We start from the raw sequence: 23,488 nt of genomic DNA, 5'->3' as shown, positions 1-23,488 counted from the left end.
ACTGCAGCGCGATTGTGTTCCAAGCAAGCTACTGTAGTTGTACATGGGGTGCCGTTCTAAATCAATAACTGTGCAAAGCAGCACACAAAGGGACATGAATTACCTTGTGTTGTGGTAACACGTGGAAAATCAAGCATGACCAGAATAAGCACAGGTGAGAAGCCAGCCTTAAATTGTATCTTAATAAAAAATATAATATACTGCAGCTTTCCAGTACTTCATTTTTTCAGCATTTTTCCTTTATTTTCACCTGGTGAACCTGCAAATGACATGTCCCTGGGTGGAAACACTCACTCCTCCACTGTATGGAGGGAGCCATGGCTGGACTTCAAAACATGTCCTCCTCTTTTGAACTCCATCACTATGCGGGTGGGGGGGATTGGTAGTTTACAAAAAGGAAGATAACATTTTGTGTGCTTTTAGTTCACATGATGTGACAAGGACAGTGTATTTCTGGCAAGATCAACAGGTATTTTCTGTACTTGCTAAAAATGTTCTCCGCCTAAAAAATAAAAACGAATGCAGCTACCGCATCCAAGGACCATTAAGCTGCAATGAAATACATTTTTTCCTTTTTAGGTTTAAATATCATTTAAGCAGACCTTTTAAAAGTCTGAAGCAGCTACCAAAACAGGTTTATTTTTCCCAACATTGTCCTCCTTGCCAAAACCAAAAGGGATTTATATATAAAACAATTAAGGCAATTACTCTTTGAAGACTCGTGGACAGTGTATATTTGCCTTCTATTGTGCAGCAAACTGAACATATCGTTCCAAGCATAACTGAAATACACTTTGGTTTTCAGGAACGGATTTATTACACACCAAAAAGTAAAACAGAAACTTCAATATTTTCACCAGGAAACATTTTTAAATTAGAAAGCTAGGTGCAATAATTGGATGCCAGGTTATGAAGAAAGTTTTCCTCTAAAAATCTTTTACAACAGCGATGAGAAAAGCATTTTTTATGACAAGAACATTTCCCAAGCACCCAATACTGTACACAGCAAACTGGTGTTTGAGCAGTAACAAAAGGTCATCAGGGACATTTCATACACATATTATAACATGACACGTGTACATTAAACATGCACTCTCCCTTACCCGCGAACGGTTCCTGTCTCATGATAGTTGACTTGGATGAACTTCCCAAAGCGACTTGAATTGTTGTTCTGTGATGTTTTGGCATTTCCAAAAGCCTGAAACACATTGTCAAAGAACAGACAATACAAGTCAGGAGTTAAGTAGATAACAAATAAGCAGATGTCTGAAAATTCAGAGCCGTGCCGGTGCTCAAAATGACTGCCACGTATCAAAAACACAAATAGATTTATATACTAATAGAAGTCAACATTTACATAGCAACACTTAGGGAAAGAAATCACAATTCTTGTGTCAAGTCCAAAATAAACGCTGCAATTAGTGACATTTCAACCCTAACTGGTCTTTATCAAGTTATATCAAGGTACTGCTTGATAAAAACACACATTAGGATTGAAATGTCATTATTTACTATTTTGGCATGGAGTGGTTCAATGAGCGATTCCAATTCCAATCTTGGATTTCTGCTATCATTTTTCTTGCTTCTGGATGCCGGATAGAACTGGTGCATAGCCCACTGACCACCAGTGATAAGCACCATTGTCAGTTCTAAACATAAAGGCTTCATTTATGGTAAAGTGGATGACCAATCCGTGTGATAGAGATTTCACATTCTTAAAATCCCCTGCAAACCACCAACAAGGCTTAATTCAAGCATGGTCACCAATCAACAAACTAGAACTAGAAAATAGAACCAACTGGTGATCCACTTGTCACTGCTGCAGAAAGCTTTATGCATGTGCAAGCTGTCCATGCATGGGGTGGCGATGACTGTATGAGCACATTACTTCACAAGTGACTGACTACAATGCAATACAGCTTGTCATGGGGTGACAGTAACACTGCATTGGAAACACAATGCTACCGTGCAGAGAAAAGCGACTACATTTAGTACAATGACGCTGAAATGTGAACTGGTAACAAAGAGGTTCCTTACTTTCAGACAAAAAGTCACAATAACTGGTTCCTCTACGGTTATTTGGCAGTGGCCTCCCTGCTCACCAATCTTGTCAATTAGCAGTTTTTGCAGAGCTACCAAGCAACCCTGAGGCTACCGTCAGCCAGGGTGGCTCGACTTTCCTCTATGTAATACAAAATAACCTGTAAAACCCACTTCTTTTCAAAGTGTGCCTGGGCTGAGTTTGAGTTTAAAGGCAATGGATCATCATTATGAACAGTGGTGGCTTTAAAGCTGCTTAGTAGCACCGTTAGGAATCATGTGGACAGGACAGGAAGTCTTGTCAAACTCAGCCTTTTCCATTGCATTTCAGAGCTGCTCAGACGCACAAAAGTAAAACACGTCTTTTTGACAAGAAAAAGACATCTAATAAACTTAAAGTTGAACTGCAGGCAGATATAAAATAAACACACTTGAATTCCATCCTAAGATTAGCTTCCAGTAATCCCCTGTATGTCCTCTGGACCATAAAACTGGCTGAACAGAATTACAAGAAATGATTGGTTATGCAAATAAATGTACAGATATTGGCCACGTTCAAACTGCTGCAATACTACCAGTCTTATATGACTGATGCTACTGAGAAAGGTACCGAGCTCTGTAGCATTCTTGCAGCAATAATGACATAAAAGGGGGGGAAATACAGACTTTCAAAAAAATTTCTTGTGTTGTGCATGTCCTTGTTTATTACAACTACAAGTTATTTTTCAGTACTGCTTACATTTTAGAGCAGCACCCTATGACGGGTGTTCCCAAGACATGGACATGTACAGTCTGGAGTACAGGAAACTTCACTGATCAATATGTTAGAGGAGAAGACTGGTTCAGATTGCCTTATTTTGCCCTGTACCCAAGACTTCTTTAGAAGATGGAAAGAAAATATTTTGTCGCAACACAAACGGTTGGGGTTCCTCAGACAAACTAATAAAGGATCCCTAGTTCTATTGATCACCATTTTCAGACTTCTCATTTTAGGCATGGAAACTGACATTTACAGTTTCCATTCTCAGCTGCCTTCATGGTGTAAATTTTCTCCACTAGTAACTTTTTTATGATCTTTTTTACAGCTCCCCCAAAATAATGCTTAATATTTCCAAAATATACCCCAATTTCACGTCACCCCCCTTTGCTTTTCACTACGAAGCTAAATTGCTACCACCTCCTCACCTGGCCTCATCTATCAAAGTGTTTTCCCTTTTGTTGTCTGTATTTCCAGAACAGCGTCAAGGCAGATTTCAAATTGTTGTGGGCAAAAACATAAAGTTTGTATGTGTGGAACATTAACATGTTAGGATTGCAATATAGGAGCAAACACTGCTAAAGTACGCTCCTTCCTCACCAATGAAACCACAAAGCTGCTCATCCACTCCCTTGTTATCTCTCGTCTCGACTACTGTAACTCCCTCCTCATTGGCCTACATCTACACAGGCTATCACCCTTCAGTCTATCATGAATGCTGCTGCCAGACTTATCCACCTAACCAACTGCTCAGTGTCTGTCTGCAACCCCCCTCTGCCAATCCCTGCACTGGCTTCCAATCGCCCAAAAGATAAAATTCAAAATATTAACAACCATTTACAAAGCCATCCACAACTCAGCTCCTGTCTATATCTCAAACCTTGTCTCCAAGAATCACCCTAACCATCCCCTACACTCCTCCTAAGACCTCTTGCTCTCTAGCTCCCTTGTCAACTCCTCCCATACTCGCCTCCAGGACTTCTCTAGACTCTCCCCCATTCTGTGGAACTCTTTACCCCAACCTGCTTTCTATCTCCCACTCTGACTTCCTTTAGGCGATCTCTTAAGACTCATCTCTTCAGGGAAGCCTATCTGACCTCAACCTAACCACTCAACCATCACGTTCTCAAACAATTCATCCCCACACAGCAACCTCCTCATGTATCACTTCCTCCTCCCTTTTAGATTGTAAGCTCTCACGGGCAGGGCCCTCCTTACCATCTTATCTTGAATTGTATTGTAATGTCTTCCTTATATTGTAAAGTGCTGCGCAAACTGTTGGCACTATATAAATCCTGTATAATAATAATAATAATAATAATAATAATAATAAAGCAATCAGAAGGTCAGAAGTCACCTGAAATTTCGGGCCTTTAAACCGCACATTCTGTCTTTTAGTTTCAGTGATTAGTACATAAGATCAGGCACGTTACAGGGTAGCCGATGTCAGACAGGTGGACTCTAAAAGTAAGTGTCAGGCTCAGAAAAAGTGACGCTAAATAAGGTGGGAAAATACATCATCTTTTATCCATATGTCGTTATAATAATGAAACACCAAATATTGCTATCTCTTTCCAAGACTTTCTTCTGCATCATCCTTTATATACACACACAAGATCCCTCTTCGACAATCTTGTCACAAGATCTTCACTTTCTATTCTCCCTTTGATCAGCAAGTCAGACACAAGCTTCTGTCACACCCCTTCTTGTGCTGATGAAGTAGCTCTTCGCTATGCTAAACAAACACACTGAGGGTTTCATTATCATCCACTAAACAGATGACCAATAGAAGAACTATTCTAGTGGCTGCACACAAGGTGTGTGAATCCATCCAAAACAATGCCAAGAATTCTTCATTTGGGACTTAGTTGTGCAAGGAAACTGATATTATGATATCATTATGGGAGGAAGTGGTGAGCATACCTCATTCTCATTCGTTTTAAAAACACAATAAAATCAAGTAGTTTAAATGCTTGCTGTGTTTTTCGTTCCCATAAAATTATTCACTAACAATGTGGCCTTGAATTTGCTAGAAAATGGACTACTCCAGGGAGGTGTAAATTCCCTAGCACAACCCCCTCCCCTCCTTACCTGTCCTAGCCCACTCTTCTTCTGGGAATGTCTAATAACTCTCTGTGTTGGATTAAAAAACTCCAGGAAAAACTTTAATCAACCCTTACAGTGGGGCTATCACCACACTGCAAGGGTTAAGTGCTGTTTTTTGTTTAGTGCACAAAATAACAAGTAATACCTGATCCTCCGTGCCGGCCAGTTGTCACAGCATTCTCTCCGGTCTCCTTCCCCCTACTCTGTAACATTGGAATGTTCCTCAGTGTCTTCACATCTATACACAGTGTATAGAATGTGATGATTTACAGGACTTTAGACTGCTGCAGAGGAGGGGGAAGAGGGACTGGAAGGACTGGTCTAAGAACAAGTCGGCTCTATGGTTCAGGTGAGTATAGCTTTTTCAACCTAAACCAAAATGGGCAGCTAACCCTTGCAGTGCGAGGCTAACCCCACTGCAAGGGTTAATAAAAAATGTTTTTCCTGGAGATCTTCTTTTAGTCCCCCACACCCTCCTTTACCCCGTACATAACCTTTCATTTAGCTTCCAATGGAGGAGCAAAGGGCAATATTTCTAACAAATGTGAGCCTGGTGGGGCTGATTACATCACATCCAAGTTGGCTTGGATCTTAGAGCTTTTGGATGTCTACACAAAAAACGCCATGTATAAAATAAGTTTAGTGCACATAAAATATTTTGCAATTTTTGTTAAATGAATGGGCTGGCAACAGGGTCTCTTAATGTACTGCTTGTGCTAATTTAACTCTTACCTCCAGGACTGGCCCTGCACCCAATATGATCTGCTCCACTCCACTGGCATATCCCTTCTGGCTAAGAGCTGTCAAATGGTGGATGAGAAAATTGGTGCTTTGAGTCTTTCCAGAGCCTGTCTCTCCAGAGATAACAATGCATTGATTACGCTGCCTTCTGAGCATAGCATGGTAAGCAGCATCTGCTACTGCGTATATATGAGGTTCTCGTTCTCCAAGCCTTCTGTTATCATACATCTTCACATACTTGGGATTGTATATTGGTAAGAAACGGAATGGATTAACTGCCACCAAAATGCTTCCAACATATGTATAGATTTTCTCCTGTCTAAAGCGTGTGCGGAGAGTCTCAAGCAGTGTCCTTTCATTAAGGTCAGGCAAGCCACAAAGGTCCTCACATTCTGGTCCCTGTTCCTGGGGAAGAAATCCCCTTTCTACCATACGTCTGCGTTCCTCTGTCACTTTTAGCCAAGATTGAAGGCTACCATAGTGGATGGAGCCATCCATGTTCTTTTCCCTTAAGAGGAAGCGATAGTCCTCTCCAGACCCACGAGCCTCTAAGGCAAGTCTGGGCCATAGCATCATTCGTTGTACTGGACAATCAGTTGGGTTAAGGATCCACTCTTCTCCACCAAATTCCTTGACTTCTGCCAGCACATAGCACTTGGCTCGATCCAAACGCAGTGCTGTAATGACCGCATCAATGACATCAGCAGCTGTGGTGTGTCGGCGGGCAGGCAGTGGGCAGTAGATGACATCTGGGAAGATGCTGCCAGGGTAAACCTGCAGGGTGAACTCTTCATCCAGCAGGCGGCGCCGCCCACCACCACCACCCCCCACCTCGGACATGGCGGCACTCCGTGTCCCATCAGAAGGTGTGTGGACGGTTCCCCGTCAGAGGGGGGACACCTAAAGAAAAAAAAAAGAAGAATAGCAAGTCAGTATACATTAAATGCATAAATAATCCTATCGGCCTTTGGTCTAGCTCCAGTTTCTTAGTTGTAGTTTTACAACCGCACCACACTGCAAATCCAATTAACATTCTGTATTGTGCTAATCCATGCAAGCCAATATGAATGAATCTTTCACTGGTCTGACCCGAGTGCACCGAAATCTGCAAGGTATGTGCTTTACACATTATTACTGCAAACTGCATTATTCATTTTGTGTCATCAGAACTTCAGCAGACCTTTTCTGTGCTATATGTTCCTGCCTGTGGTGCTTAGTGGAAAAAAAAAAAAACAGTACTACTCTTGAATCCCCCCTCCAAATTTTCAATGAAGAGTATTGCAGCAGACACACTTCCTGTCTGTGTGAACCCCAGACTCCCACAAGCTTCATTGGCTGCCACAGACATGCCCTCCAGGGTACAGGGGGATGTCACTTGCAGCTGTTGCATTCTCTGTGCCGCACACAACTTCCATAGATCCAGTTTCATCTTGGTAAAAAAAGCTACAGAGCCAACCCTCTCCCAGTTCACTGAATCCTTACAAATTCCTCTGGGAATGTTGGTCAGTGAATGTCTGTGTAGTGTGGTCTGCACTACAAACGCAGGTAACATCATCTTGTTTCATCTGGATGAGAAAGGGTAATCAGCAGAGAACCTACCTCATTATTGTGCACACTAAAGGGCCAGACTCCCAGAAATGACCATGTAAGTTGTGTTGCCCACAAAGAGTGAATGCAGTGTTCTTTCTCAATGATCACAATTGCCTTGTTGTGTTCCTTATTGTATTAGATAATAAAGTGTGCTGTATTATGCACTTATACAGGAGCAGTAAGGGTAGCGTAGCTCAGAGTAGTGTCTTATGCAGTGCAGTGTGAGCTGGACTGAAAACACAGTATCTGGTTTATTATCTTATATCGAATACATTTAAGCAAAGATGTGTGCATTTGCTTGGGCAAAATGTCCATCACTGTTGCTGTGGGTGTTACCGCTGTGATAAGCTGGCACCCACCTGATTCCTGACACCAGCAAGTGCATATTTGGATGAAACAGAAGCTCAGATGATCATGTGACCCATTTTTTTTTTCTTCCGATATAAACGTTAAAAAAAAAATAATAGTCCAATATTAAAACAAGGGCTCAAATCTTATCAGGCTGATGTTAAGACAGCTTCATTCTGGATCTTCCCTATACTGAGCTGTTATGAATCAAGCAAACCCATAAAGCAGCTCATCCTTCTAGCCAGTTCTGAGATTTACCTTTCTGTGCTTGTTTTGGATTTGGCTGTGTATTACAATGTCCCTTGGCACAACACTGAGAAAGCTTGTGTAAAGCTAAAAAGCTAAGAAGAACTTGAATACATGAGGCATGAAAGTCAAATGTACTGTTCAGTCTTTAAATGTGGACTCCAACCCTGTTGCAAATGACAATGTCCTCCAGCTGTCAAATTAACTTTTACTCATTCCTGGCAATGTCTGACCTCTCAATGGCCAAAACCAAAGTTAATGAAATGACATCAGATAGAAAACAGTCACTCATTTCCCTGAATAGTAAACTTTTAGTGCTGCTTGATTACATTTAATGTGATAAGTATATATTTTTAATACAGATGATGTAACACTTCTTCCTGATGACTAGATCAAATGACTGAACCAATTGTCCACCGCTCATCCCATAATGAATGAATGTGTCAGAGAAATTGCAGATCTGAGCCGTTCCCACCCAATTGTGGGTCTTCAAGCAGAGCAGCATAAAACAGTTCCCACTGCTTGCATCAGTTTGCACGACGTGTTGCTTGACACCAGTGGGCTAGTAATCAGAAAAAAAAGACTGTGCGCCTTGAACGCTGCCCGAGGACCAGTTCACTTCATCGTTATACAACACTGTGCTGGGGATTAGAAAGAGTTGCAAATAAACTTTTACGCTTTTAAAATTAGTCCTGCAGTGCAAAGGCTTAATTATGGATTAATATTATCACATAAATGGGTAAGCTAAGCCTTTTTCCTCACCACATTCAATAGAGTTATGAAAAGTTCATTAAGAATATGATTTTTATGGGTGTAGCTTTCACCTAATGTAGGATAATTACAGATGAGGCTACATTACTGTCACCGGAAGAACAATGGACAATGATTAAATGTGTCATGTGTTAAGGGTGAAAAATAACACATTCAGCCTAAATTTTAGCTTATTCTGATGAAGTCCATATATATATGGACTTCACTGGGTTCCTGCTAACAAAACATAGAACGATACAAAAGTGTTAAAGTTTGCAGCAAAGTTTACAAACTCAATCTGATCAGAAACAATTATTAGAAGTAAAATTAAAATGGAAACAAGATAGGTAGGCCTATATCCCATTTCCACGCTCTACAGAAAATGACTCCTGTGCGTCATCTCTGTGTGGGTGGTACAGTGGAGACATCAGGAGTCTATTAGTCACCATGAAGAGAACCTGTCACCTTCAAATGCTGTGACATAGGTCTTAGCCCCTTTGTGATAGCAAAAGTTAGGTGGAAAAAAAAAAAGTTAGAACTAAAACAAGAAAAGGCGATGAGTAAAAACGTAAAAATAAATAGAAATTTAAAAAATGTGATAAAAAAACATCAAAAAATGTGATAAGCAAAAAATTTAAAAATACAGTGATAAAAAAAATAAAAAAAAAAGGTTATAAAAAGTAAAATAAATTCAAAAATTAAAATCAACCCTGCTGCCCCTGCCATCTGATTAGACTGAGCATGTGCATGTAAGGCATGCACCTGTATTTAAACAGGGAGGGTGGAGTTATAACAAAAACAAAAAAAAAGTGTGAAGCACCAGTATCAGCGCATCAGCACTGTGCCCGGGAAACACATCAGCAGCTGTGCGTTGTAATGCAGCTGATGGTGTGAATGCCTAAATGGCTGACCGCACTATGGACACAGACTGAGGCTATGTTGACACCATGTCTGCACCAGATCTAGAGCAGCATTTTTGCCATGATTTTACTGCGTTCTAGTGCTTTTGCATACTAGATGCGTTTGCATACTGTTTTGATGTGTTTCCATGCATTCCAGTGCATTCCAGACCAGACAAAATGAGAAATGCAGTATTTTTCTGGTCTGGAACGGACTGCACTGGTGTGAACAGAGGCCAGACATAGCACAGGGATACATTGGGATGCATTTTGGGTCCACAAACAATGTGGTCTGGAGATTATCTGGATGTGGTGTGAATGGGCCCTAAATGACAACTCTGTCCAGACTGCGATTGGGATTTTCGCTCAATGGAAATTTTACTTACCAGACCTCCTTACATTTTAATTCACTACCCCTCCCCTAGACAATAAAGTAGTAAAGAATGACCAAGTAAACAGAGTGAGCCTTAATTATCTGGCTCAGACAGTCTGTGTTGCCTCATCAGTCAGATTCAAATCTTCACAGGAAAATTATAGAGAATGAAAGATTTAATCTGATTGGGAGCTACACAACAATCCTGACCATCCGAGATGATTCTACCCTCAGGCATTTAAAAAAAAAAAAAAAGGCCTACTACAGACCATTAATTAGAGCAGATTACATATTGGTTTCACATCCTAAAAGCTGACCACACAAGAGGATTGTAAAACTACCCTTAAATATGCTAATATATAATAATGAAGTGCGAGAGCATACCTGACTGAATAGAAACTGAACAGATTTTACACTACAAAGTTATGACATCAGTAGAAGATTGCATGATGGGATCACAATGTGTGTGTGACCAGCCTTACAATAAACGCGTACTGCGAAGAGTTTGCGTTTTTAAAGAAACCCCCAGGAAACAGACCAGATTATCAGGCCTCGTCTCATTCTTGCATTGGATAAGTGACAAAGTATTAACACCAGAGGGTCAGCATGACAGCTAATCAACCAGCAATTGCAAAATGTAATAAGCAGCCACCATGGCTCTCATATTTGCAAGGAATCAAGAGATACCAGGTTTAATTCAGTTATATACACCTCAGATTTTTTTTTCAACAAAATAAGTGCTTTAGTTGCTTACTGTACCTCCATTGTAGATATTTATCATTGCTTCTTGTCCCCACCTCACACTGAAAAATCTGACAGGGGTTCTAACCCTTTCGCTACAAATAACTGCTTTGTCTGATGTTGGGATTTAAATGAAGTTTGTACACACCAATTGATACTTGGGCAAGTGATGGTTGAAGTACTGGGTTATGTTTAATACATCTGATAAGAGCGTCATAGAAAAGGACCGGAATCCGAAACAGGAAGTGCAGTGAGCACACTTCTTTATGGGTTTTGCTCACCTAATGTGGCAAGTTGTTTCCTATGCTGGATTCTTCTATCTCCCAGGGACTCTAGTAAGCCCATGGGAAAGCTAAATGATAGTGGTCTGTGATGTATGCTCCCTTATTCAGAAAGAACAAAAAAACAGAATATCCAACTACAAGGGAGTGACAAGTCCATTATGGTTTTCTAGAGGGTTTCAGGGAGGTTTGTAAGGAAACTTCAACATTGGTATCACCAAGAAATATAAGAGGCTATATTTTTGAAAAGCCATCCCCGGTGTGCCTTGGTTTTGCTTAAAGTATATTTAAAGCCAATTTATTATTTACATTTTGAATAAAGTAAGATACGGTTTCCCAATTGGGTAGATTATCCTTCACTTCCTATACTGTAGTAGACTGAACAGGAAGTGAGAGGATCTCTCTCCAGTGTGAGGGAAATCCACTCTTACACAGTTGTCATGGGATCAAGTGTCCCCATTGGAAGATTTGCCCTCTATTCCTGTTCCAGTGTCACTGGCAATCAGGACAATTAGGGGAGTGCATCTACCCAATATGGACACAGGTGGAAGAAAACCTGACAGTGGGTATAACCCCTCACTACTCTATCCAAATCTGAAGGAAAATGTTTTGCCTTTTATTATACATTAATCTAGCTTTTCACTAAAAAAAAGAGTTTGATCCTGAGAACATTTCTGTAAATAAATATGAAATAAAAGATTACGCTCATTGTTGCATATGCGGCATTTGCCTTTATTCCTTAAAAGTTAATATTTACTTAAGAGGTGTGTTTAAAATACAGTTATGACCCCGACGTTAAGTTCAGCACTCAGCTATACAAGCAGCTTGGTCACACCAACGTAAAGAAATTAAAATCAGTAGTCACTGTACATGAACAAATAGAAATTTTTTTTAAAAAAATCACATGCTGCCTACATACATTAGACACAAACATGAATAGCCGTTAATAGGGCGAGAAGCAGTTCAACGAAATACCTGAATATGACCGAAGGAAAAGAAAAAGGGGAGGAGGGTATCCCAAAGAGTAGAAGGGACATCCCAAAAATAAATGTGGAAGGAAATGTGTGTGTGAACGTTGTAAAAAAGGAAATGGGAGGGTCATGGAGAGAAAACAGAGAAGAGAAAGTTGATTTTATATATATCAATAAATAAAAGGAGTACACAGAAATGAAACCTGACTGTTACATGCACTAAACAAAATAGTTTATCTGAAGTATAACAATGTTGCACAAATACAACAATGTTTATTTTGTTACATGTTCTCAGATGTATGTGAGCAATAAAGTTACTCAAAACTGTATAAGTTATCAAAGTTATTGAAAGTCTATTGCGAGATATGTAAAACGATATATATTAATTTATTAGTACACACATCTGCCATGACCATTCTCTGCACATCCTGCACTAGCCTCGCCCTCCACATACCTTCCACATTAACCCTATTTGTTCCAAGACGGACAATACACGGAAACTGCAGAAGGAAACAAAGCAGTAACCACTCCCCAACCAGAAACCTGAAATGTAAATGTAACTCCAGTAAAGCCAGATACCTGGAAACGGTCTTATTTCAACCACAACATGTGATGGCGGACATATTTCTCTGATTCACCGACAAGGGCACGGAGAGAAAATCTATTCATAAACCTTCTCAGTCCTGATCTTTAAAGAAAACAGAGTGAAACTATACAAATTAAACACCTTAGTTTGGGATCAGCTATCCCAGGGGTTGGCAACTCTGGCCCTCCCGCTGTTGTGGAACTACAAGTAGCATGAGGCATTGCAGCACTGACAGTTACAGGCATGACTGCCAGAGTCATGGTGGGTTTTGTAGGTAAAGGAGAACTATGAGGTAAGTGATTTTCACTCACCCTCATAGTTCGAGCCGATGTGACAATGAAACTGTCACACGTCCACTCAATAGATCGGGAAGTGAGCGAACGCATACCGTCGCTCGCTTACTTCTTCATCATCTCCCTGCAGAGAGCGGAGATGGCCAGTCATGGCTCACTGCAGGGATTCCCCCCCCGCTCTCATCCTCCAGCTCTAAGTGGGAGGGGGCGGGTACAGCTGGCTCTGCCACTAGATAGGCAGAGCCAGCTGTCATTTACGTAGCTGGGTGGATCTCGACAGTAATGTAACGCGAGTATATGTCCTCCCGTGACCCTTAAGAGAACTTTGGGGAAAAAAATACTTACCCCATTGTTCTCTTTTAAAGCACAGCTGGCGAGCTGGAGTATATATGATCGTTTGACGGTACCTGTAGGGCTGCAACTAATGATTATTTTAATAATCGATTAGTTGGATGATTCGTTTTTCGATTAATCGGATTAAAAAAAATAGCATCCTTAAAATAAAATACATAAATGGAGTGATATAAAGTTTACTTCAGAATAAAACTGCATGCACAATTTTTTTGCAATCACACTGCACTGGAAAGCACAGCATTGCTGTACCATGCGTTCCAGTGCGGGCGATCACACTGTGGGTAAGAGTCGTGTAAGGGTCCTTATGGGGTTAAAATGTTGTCAAGCTAAAGCTGTCCATACACCTATAGATTATCTGAAGATTTTCTATGGTCAGATGCAAAAAGTGCCATAGATTCCTCCATCTATGCTAAACTGTGTGGATGGAGGAATCTCCCACTGGGCCAAGGTTCAGTATCTTGCTAGACGGCCCCACTGGCTCTCAAAATACCTCAACAATCTGATTGGATGCAGGCATTGTTCAGGTGTTTCGAGAGCCAGCGGGGCCGACTAGTAAGATACTGAAGCTTGGCCCAGTGGGAGATTCATCCATCCACACAGTTTAGCGTAGATGGAGGAATCTGTTGCACTTTTTGTATATGACCACAGAAAATCTGCAGATAATCTATAGGTGTATGGCCAGCTTTACGCAGGAAGCCGACCTTTAATTGGCAGCATCAACAAGTATCATTACCATTAAATAAACAGACAAGTTAGAAATCTCTGCATTCATAGAGTGCTTTCTTTTTCACAGAGGCAGGTTTTCAGTTTTGGCTGTGCATACATTTTAAGACTTTAAGAAGTAGAAAATGATGTACAACACAGGAAGAGGGATTCAGCTGGGATTTCACTTCAAAAGGAAAACGCAACCTTTGTTAAACTGATACATCTGCTGCACAAACCATTTCATAATGTTACTAAACATTACTTTTCATTTTTAATCTGTGCAAAAAAAAAAAAATACAATCACGGTGGGCAGGCACATAGAATCTATTGTTGTTATACTATAAAACTGTAACTCTGTTATCAGACTTGTCAAATCTATAGAGCCGCAAGGCTGATCCTCTATCACGCACATACTGTATACCGGTTTCCATGGTGTGTTTTGATGGTTGGATAGGATATATAGACAAAGTTCGATAACGCTATAAATTATTCAGGAGATTTTCAAGTTGTTTTGAGAACCACACACTGTGACTACATGTTATTCAGGTTTGTCTTCTACAGAAAAATTTAAATATAATATTGTAAACAAAAACACAAAAAAGTTCCCTCCTTGTATTCACAGCATTTGTGGAGAAAAGGTCTCTGAAGTGAATTCTCATCCATTTCCTCCTAGAGTTGGTTCACTGATTTCCCTAGATGTCTACAGAGACTTAGGGGGTGATTTATAAGCCTTTCACATGGCAAACAGCTATGTGAACAAGATTTATAGTGAATTATAGCCACTAGATAGAGCCGACATGCAAAGGCTTTCCTATTCTCCTTAAACTCCATCTAGTCTAATCACATTCGCATACCTGTTTGCTAAGTACATGTCAAATCACATAGAAACATTAAGGGCCGTTTCACACCCCTTCCAGTGTGTTCCAGCACAGTTAGCTGCTGGAACGCGCTGGATCCCATTAGGTACCGCAGTTCCTTCCCCCCCTCCCGCAGTGCAATTACCAGCACCAGAATGCGTGGCACATAAATGCCTGTGCTCCGTTTCAGTGCGATCGCAAACAAAAGTACTTGTACGTGGTGGGCGTGGTTGTGGTGCCATTGACTTGACCGACATGCCCCCTCCCGCCCCAGAACACCTTAATGCAATTTCAAAAGTAATTTTTAATCTTTTCAAATCTGCAGTTTTTGAATACATGGTGATCCTGCCATGAAGGTCCTTGTTCAGGCACTTCCCGATGCAACGAAGGATAAAAAAGGTGAATACAAGTATTTTTTTATTTTTTTTTAATCGTTTAGTTACGCTAACCATGCATGTTAGATCTCCCAGCCCTGCAGGGAAATGATTCAATTCCCTCCTCCACACTAAACCGTGTGGATGGAGAAAACTCCCCTGCTGGCTGTTACATTCAGAAAGCCGGCACCAGCAACTGTCTGAATATCTGGACAGTGACGTGCAGCGGACTGGATGCAGTCACTGTTTAGCTGACCATTTTCCACCAGCTCCTTCAAATTTTTCAGTCAACTTTTGTGGAGCTGGGTGGTGCCGACAGGACCACCCATTATTGCATATTCAGCAGGAATTGGCCAAAATGCAAGCTGTCTTTGGCCAGCTTTACATGTACTGTAAGGCTAAATTTCAAGCATGTGCCTAGGTTAGCAGTTAAAATCAATGTAAAAAAACATAGAACGTAGAACTACACAGTTAGACACATTTGCTTAAACTGTGAAGCTCATTGGATAACAGATGGTATTATTACTTGTTATTGTATACTTATATGAATGCACTTCATTCAGCATTTTGCTGGCCGTTTGACAACATAAATATATAAGCCTTGGAGGTATTTTTAAACATGTTGTTACCTTGTTTTGTTTCTTCTTTCTGCACCCACATTAATGTAGAACATTTTGGAAGCTTTATTGTACGTAAAATGGACACTTTGTTCTTATTAGGGATGTTCAGATACCAAGTACCGTACTCGGTACAAGTACATGTACAGATACGTTTCCAGCTCCAAGACTAGACTAGAGAAAAATTTAAAAGTTAGGAGACAGCTGTCACTTGTAAGGAGCATACGGAGCTCCTGGGATTTGTACATCTGTTTTAATTGTTTGTTTTTTTCTATAAATACAAGTGCACCGATACCATTTTTTCAAGTACAATACTGATACTTGTCTAAGTCCTCACAGACACAAGTACTGATACATTTTTGTTTATTGTCATGTGACAGTTTTTCTAAAACAATGCAGCCTAATGATTTCAGGACAGTGAGCGCCAGAGCTTGTTCCCAGCTGCAACCCTGGTAGTTCTCATGAAAATGTCAAGTATCGGCACTGGTATCTGAACTGGTATCTGGACATCCCAAGTTCTTATGCGTATTATTCTGGGCGAAGAAAAGTTTGTGAAACGTTAAAGTACTTAAAATCTCCACCTGATATTATGGAGTGCAACACTTTTATTTGATTATGAGGGAATAAAAAAAACTATACACAGGGCATACCCCTGGGATATTACAGTTAGAAGACCTGAAAACACATCCGGGTGGATGGCAGGGAATCATGGCCACAGAAGAATGCATTTCTTATTTTTGTCCCATCAATCCAATGTACAAAGTATACTGTGATGGTGTCAGAACAACAGAGTGCATAGCCATGATGCTGTAGTCAATCTAATCTGTAAGCCTGATGCACTAGTCTGCCAATCTTTTCAATGAGAGAAATTGATTTTTAAAGATTAAATTTGTAATTAAAGTGGATCAATACTCTATCTGTATGATATTTAGCTTACCATACAAAACAAAGTCTACCAAACACCTGATCTGTTATCACCATTTTGCCACTCTTAGTGATGCTGATCTTCTGCAGCCTCTTTGCAGCACATTTCTGTCTACACACCATGTTTTATCTCAAGGCAGGTGGAACTTGCCAGTGCAATGTGCGTGCAATGTGCGTGCAATGTGCGTGAAAGCATGTGGAAGAGGTTATCAGTGCGGGACAGAGCCTTATCACAACTCTATAACAGGGAAGTACCTGTACAAGGACCTTCATGCCAGGTATGTTAATGAAAGATCCAGATTTTAAAAAAGATTTACAATGGCTTTTGAAATGACATTCACATGTTGGAAGTTAATATGAGATTTTAGTGACTAGGTTTAAATCTACTTTAACCTGCTTCATTTACAATCCAAAAGGAAAAAAGCCTGGGCTGTAAAAGTTTCCAAGCTAATATGATTTGTCAATGCATGGGACAAAAACTGCTGCAGACTCTTTGGGTATGTTATCAAAGCATAGGGACTTGCCGCCATTTGAGACAACATAATACATTAGCTTGTTCAGCTTCTGTGATGGAGCATCCAGGTTAGGGGTGGACAAATTAATATGGAATTCAGGAGCCAGTTTGCCCGAGCCAGCTTCATTGACAACAATTGGAGAAAACCTCAAAAGTTAGGCTCACCTGTGACCTGGCTCCTGGGATTTGTCCAGCCCTGATCCAAGCACACTTCTTTCCTCCCATCGGCTTGAAAATTCTACTGTTTGATAAAGCTTGCATGCCAGCGGCACAGTGTTCAGGTCTCTAGACATTAAAGCTAGTTAATGAACACATCTTTCTTCATGCTGATAGTCAGGCAACAGTTAAGTTGATAGTTTGCAATGAATACCACTTCAGGTTAGTTAATTTTTGCCAGATAATTGTCAGCCTTTTTAGATTAGAGCTTTCATGGCATTCATACTATTTATTGATTGCTTGTTATACATGCCTTAAAGTCACACTAAACTCAGGAGATATCATTTTTAAAAACATTCAAGTACCTTAACTATTAACAATATGTATCTTATTTGTGTATCACTCGGCTGTAGATCCTCAAATCATCTTTGAAGTGGTGCTGACACTGTCCTTCCTTAGGAGGGCCCATTCACACCACCTGCAGATCACCTCCAGACCAGACCGTTTCCGGACCCAAAATGCAACCCAATTTATCCCTATGCTATTTCTGGCCTCTGTTCCCACCAGTGCAGTCCGTTCCTGACCAGACCAGAAATGTTGCTTGTCCTTTTTTGTCTGGTCTGGAATGCATCAAACGGGCATCAGAAGCGCATCAAAAACGCATGGAACGCACTGGAACACAACTGTAAGACCATTTTAAGCTAAAAAAAAAAGAAAGAAATCAAAGCAAAAATGCAATGCACTATGTTCCAGATCTGGCCCGGAAAATGGTGTGAACACAGTCGTAGGGTGGCTACTTTTGTTCCCCAAGGTCTCTGTGTGTGTTGTAAAGTAGTCACCGCTCCAAGCTCACTCCTGTGATGGACATTAGTAAACTAAACGTGAGATTATAGTCCATCACGGGAGCGAGCTTGGAGTGAAAAACATATATACAACAACATATGTATGAAAAATCATATTTTGTAGTGAAGATAGACAGTCTCCGGTTAAACTGAGCCTGTAGTATACCCAGATTTTTTTAAACAAACAGCAAACCAGCAAAGTTGCCACCACAAGATGTCTTCAGCATTACCTCAAAACACCTCCTCAAAGCTAGACACAGATTTCTGAAAAAAAATACTTGCTCTAGCTCAGAGCTGTAGCCAGCACAATGCAATACAGGGAGCCGCAATGCTCATGGAATGAGAGTGGACTTTCCAGAGTTCAGGACAATGTCAATGATTTTCCAAACTGTACATGTGTGATTAGCAAGCAGCCCAATGGCTCTCTAGGAGCTCTAGCCACATGTACTATCTTTGCTGGGCTGCTGCAATTTAAAGGATATCAATGGTCAACACCTAAAAAGAACTACATATTTCCATACTGAAGTTCTATCCCACTCCTAATTACCATATTGATCTAGAAGTGTTTAAACTTACTTATTGAAGGTGCCCATAGGATATATTTCCTCAATGTACTGACACAATTTCACTCAGCCCTGTGAATATGAACATCCTTGTGTCACAGCTCTTACACAGCATGCCTTCTCAACTACAACTCAACATCTGAACTTTCTACCATGTAACATCATTACTTTCTGGAAGCAATGCATGAGGGGATATGTAGTCTTCAGAAATCAAGATTGCATCATATCAAGCAGAAGGGAAAGAGACGCAAGCACACTGGGAATCCAGGAAGTTGATGAAAGTGATGGGCAGACGGAAGGCAGCACTCACTACATAAAAGGGATTTTTTCATGTAAGCTTTGATTGTATTAATCAACAACAACTCTAGTATGTATTCCTATTACATGCTGATGTTATAACAGTATAGTATATGCCAGGACTTTAGAAACCCTTTAATATAATTTCAGTGATGTACCCACCCCTTTCCCCCTACCTAATAAACTTGTGTTAAACTTTTACTCTAAGGTGACATTCACACTAGGTGTGATTAGATGCTTCTATAGGGGTTTAAAATGGTTTTCTAACGGCTAGTTCACACCAAGCGGAGAGCAAATAAGTTATAGAACGCATCAATGTATTCCAAATGGTATTTTAGGCTCTACTTCACACCAGAGCATGTAGAAAAACTGCAGCATGCCCCATTTGTTTCTGCTCTGGAACGCACCAAAACAAATGCAAACGCATCAAAAATTCATGCAAAAGCCCTGGAGCACACTGAAAGCCCATTTTAGGCTAAAAAATGTATATATTTTTTTTTTACAAAAATGGCCCGGAACGTGTCAAAACACACTGCACTGCATGTGCAGAAACTCATGCAGATCTGGTCTGCATTTAGTGTGAACAAGCCCTAAATGTATATTCATGCATCTAATGATTCCCAATGGATCTATTCACACTTTGCATGTAGATGCTTTTATCTGCGATCAGTAAAGCTAAGTTTAGAAAAAAGTCAGGTGTGTCCAGGAATTGATTTTAACCTCTAAACGCACCAAAGACGCATGTTAACGCTATTTAATGCGGTGATTTGCTACCAGATGCACCTAAATGCCTATGCATTTTAACGCACGTAAACACGCGTCATTTAATGCATCTAGAAGCGTAGAACAAAGCACCTAGCCTGACATTTTTCTCTGCACACAGAACACAAAAATGCAAGTATGAATAAAGCCTCAAGGCTTAGAACAAGGCAAGCTGAAAGAGTTCAAAACCAGTTTTCTTAATCTCCTGTTCAAGGACAACTATGGGGAGAGTGAAATACACTCATCCCCATACTTAGAGCCAACATGTGACACTACAGCTGTCACATGTCGGCTCTATTGATTGAGAAGTGAGCGATCACATACCACCGATCACTCAAGCTCACTGCCTCTCCCGGCAGAGAGTGGTGACTGTCAGTCACGGCTCCCCGCAGGAATTCACCCCTCCCCTCTCTGTTCCTCCAGCTCTCATTGGAGGGACAGACAGGGGAGATAGGCCTCTAGATAGGCAGAACCATCTGTCAATCAGGCAACAGTATTGTCGGGACCTGTGCTGTCAGCATACAGCAGGCATTAGCCTGCTATATGCTGAGTTTCGGCTCACATGAGGACATTAGTAAATGCCCTCATGTGACCCTAAAGAGAACTGTGGCCAAAAAAGGTTTGACCTGGAAGGCTTGCATGTGGTTGCACCGTGTTGAACAGTAAAGCGGAAATCCAGGCAAATATAAAAATCAAATGATTGCAGCTCTGTATTCATTAATACATCATTCAGTTTGGGTTTTTTTTAATGCAACCACTGACAGTTGTAGTGAGGTTTAATGTAAGATAAAAAAAAGTGTTGGGAAATCAACTAGCAATATGACTATAGAAGAGAAGCACGTTTACAAGTAAGGTCATATAATGTTTACAGGAAAAAGGACAAAATAAATAATTTTTACTGCAGAGGCTGGAGGAGGAGATTAGCAAAAGAGGAGAAGCAAGTTTTTCCTGTACAGGTCACTGTAGCTGAACTCAGATAAACACACATCACAAAGTGATACCACTGTAACAAGGCTTTGCTACATTTGAAAGTTGAAGAAATCCAAAACTTCCCTTCATTCAACAATACAAAACCAGAGTCTGCAAATGATTGCCTACCGCATATTAAAGGGTTTCTAAAGCCTCCGGTTTTTTTGCCTACATCTACTGCTAGCAAGCAGTTGAAAAATTGCAAAAAGTTGTTTTAAAAAACCGCTTTAACAGCGGTTTAAACTTACCCTGTCTTCGCCACACGCTCCCGTCAGAAAATCCTGAAACTGCTCGGGCGGCCGCAAAGGATCTTGGGGCGGGCGCATGCGCAGTTTAGATTTTCGTCTGGGAGGCGAGCAGAGACGCAAGGTAAGTTTATGGACGCGTGCACCCGCATGTAGACACCGTGGGATCGGAAGTGCCAGCAAGGACAGAGGAGTCAGCGCTGGATCGGAGAGCCGCCGCACCGCTGGAGGGACAGATGAAAACATCAGGAAAGAAGAAGATCGGATTAAGAGACATAATTTAACTGCTGACATTAACATTGGGGGGGAGGGAAAACATTTTTTGACTTTAATGTCACTTTAAAGAACAAATTAAAGTGCATTGAAAGATGCACGCTATGCAGCTATAAAAGACACAACTGAATGTAGCCCTGTAATCCTTATTACATATTTACATTTACAGGGTTATTCACAAAAGGGTGAAGAGTTTGGAGAAGGCAGGTGAAGTGAACAATCTAGGACAACATAGCTGATTTGGAAACATTCTCCAATTCATCTCACTTTCCAGTTCATCTATGTTGTCCTAGATTGTTCACTTCTCCTGCCTTCTCCAAACTCTTCACCCTTTTGTGAATAACCCCCTTATTGTTTTTAAATGCAAGCAGTGTCATTTGATCTGGTAGCAGTCCCTGTACAGCAGAGCCGTGGTGTAAGAAAAAGCAAAACCTAAGCCAATCAGTTCATGTGCTGATAAGAAGCATGCTGATAGGAAGAGAGAGCAAAGTGACAGAGAGATGAGCTCAGCACAGCACTGCTCCTCCTTTGACTGTCCAGTGACAGGCTGGGGGTGGGTCCACAATAACCTGAGATCAGAGAAGCGGGTTGAATAATGCCGTCCATCAGACATGAGCACATTTAGAAAGCACTGCAGGGAAATCTCTGGGTTGAAGGTGATTTTTGCCGCAAATGCTGGTATTATTTTCTCTTTCAATGGGCTATTTGTGATTTTTGGCTGAAGTTCTGCTTGGAGTTCTTGGAATGCTGTATAATGGGCTAAGAATACACGGTGACCCACAAAGTCATTATAAAGAGGCACTACCCTGTTGGAGCAGCACCGTGTCCCTGGAAATGTCAGCTATATTATTTTTAGCAAAGAAAATGTAAAAACTAGGAAACTGCAAAAGCTATTTACTATACTCAAACGATCAGCGTGACATTTAATCATTTCCTACAAATGACCACTTCCCTTCAGAGCTAGGAAATTGTAGGTACAGTGAATGAGAGGGTCGATAAAGCCTTGCCATAAAGAATTAATTGTATGCGCCTCTGTAATATAGAGTCATGTGGGACACGTGCTTCCTCTCCCTACAGCTGTTCCCAGTAAAGGAAACATGGCTCAATGCACAACTAGAGAAGAGGTCTGGCAAGAGCTATCAGCGGTCGTGTACTAAATGTACAATGATCCAAAGCTAGCTATGAAAACAGAAAAATAAGGGGGGAGGGGAAAAGTGAAAAGTGAGGGGAATTGATCAAAACTGGAGCCGCTGTGCATGGCAACCAATCAGCTTCTCTCTTTCATTTTCAGATCTTAACTGAACTGAAGAGAGAAGCTGATTGGTTGCCATGCACAGCTGCTCCAGATTTTGTGTGCTCCAGTTTTGATAAATTCCCCCCAATGTATGACGGTTGGTTTCAGACCACAAATGCAGAAGCCTGCTGCACTTCACCTTCCGCTAGGATGTGAGTTTGTCCGCCATGCACACAGTCCGGTCACTCAATCCTTGCCTCTCAGACCAGCATACTTGGCAGAGGATATGGGTGCGTTTTAAGGTCCTTATCAAAACATCTCACTTTATACTTCCTCTGCCAATTTTAGATGGGGGTGCGGCGGCTTTAAGCTGGCCATACACCTTACAATTATCTGCACATTTTCTGTGGTCAGATGGAAAAGGTGCAACAGATTCCTCTATCTACACTTAACTGTGTGGATGGAGTAATCTCCACCTGGGCCAATCTGTTGCACTTTTTCCATCTGACCACAGAAAGTCTGCAGATAATTGTAAGGTGTGTGGCCAGCTTTAGTGTTGAAGGTTGATGTTTTGTTGTCATCAATATGCCGCCTCCCAACGCTGCTTGGGTGCAGAGGCTTAAAGTGACAATCAAAATGTATTTCCACTTTTGTAACCAAATTGAGAGAACACCTTTTCTAGATTTGTTACATGTCCTCATTCACATCTCATATCGTAATAAAAACAGAAATCGATAAAATTGCCGCTTACATATCACATGTTCTTTCCTGAAAGAAAAGTTTTCTCTAAATTGAATTTTGCTCTGGAATGCAATTTTCCTCTGGGGGTGGGGAGGCAAATATGTCGCGCAATTACCCTGTCTGTACTGTACTGGCAGATCCCATTATCAGTTGTAACTAGATCTGGACACTGTCTGTCCTAACAAAGGGTTAAAAATCGAGAAGCATTTGGGGGAATTTATGAACATGCTACCAACTCTGCGCATCTCTGTTATGCGTCTTCTTTTTCTTTTTTTTTAAAGAACTTCAGGTAAAAACTGTATTAACCCTTGCAGTGGGGCTACCCCGGCACTGCCAGGC

The 23,488-nt window shown here is 41.0% G+C and overlaps 1 protein-coding gene across 1 annotated transcript in view; it reads right to left on the bottom strand.

Annotated features, from left to right (window-relative positions):
* MYO9A (myosin IXA) overlaps window positions 1-23,488 on the bottom strand; it is a 115,024-nt gene that overhangs the window by 69,236 nt on the left and 22,300 nt on the right. Inside the window, exons 2-3 of the mRNA XM_018552780.1 lie at window positions 5,636-6,544; window positions 1,104-1,198 (exon numbers count right to left, since the gene is read on the bottom strand). Coding sequence (XP_018408282.1) covers window positions 1,104-1,198; window positions 5,636-6,484 — 944 coding nt within the window. The 5' untranslated portion in view covers window positions 6,485-6,544. The remainder of the gene's footprint in view (window positions 1-1,103; window positions 1,199-5,635; window positions 6,545-23,488) is intronic.

Source organism: Nanorana parkeri, unplaced genomic scaffold (assembly GCF_000935625.1).
Source record: "Nanorana parkeri isolate BGI_ZX_2015 unplaced genomic scaffold, ASM93562v1 scaffold97, whole genome shotgun sequence".
NCBI classification, from domain to species: Eukaryota; Metazoa; Chordata; class Amphibia; order Anura; family Dicroglossidae; genus Nanorana; species Nanorana parkeri.
The sequence above is the reverse complement of the archived record's forward strand: the minus strand, read 5'-3'. Positions and strand labels throughout refer to the sequence as shown.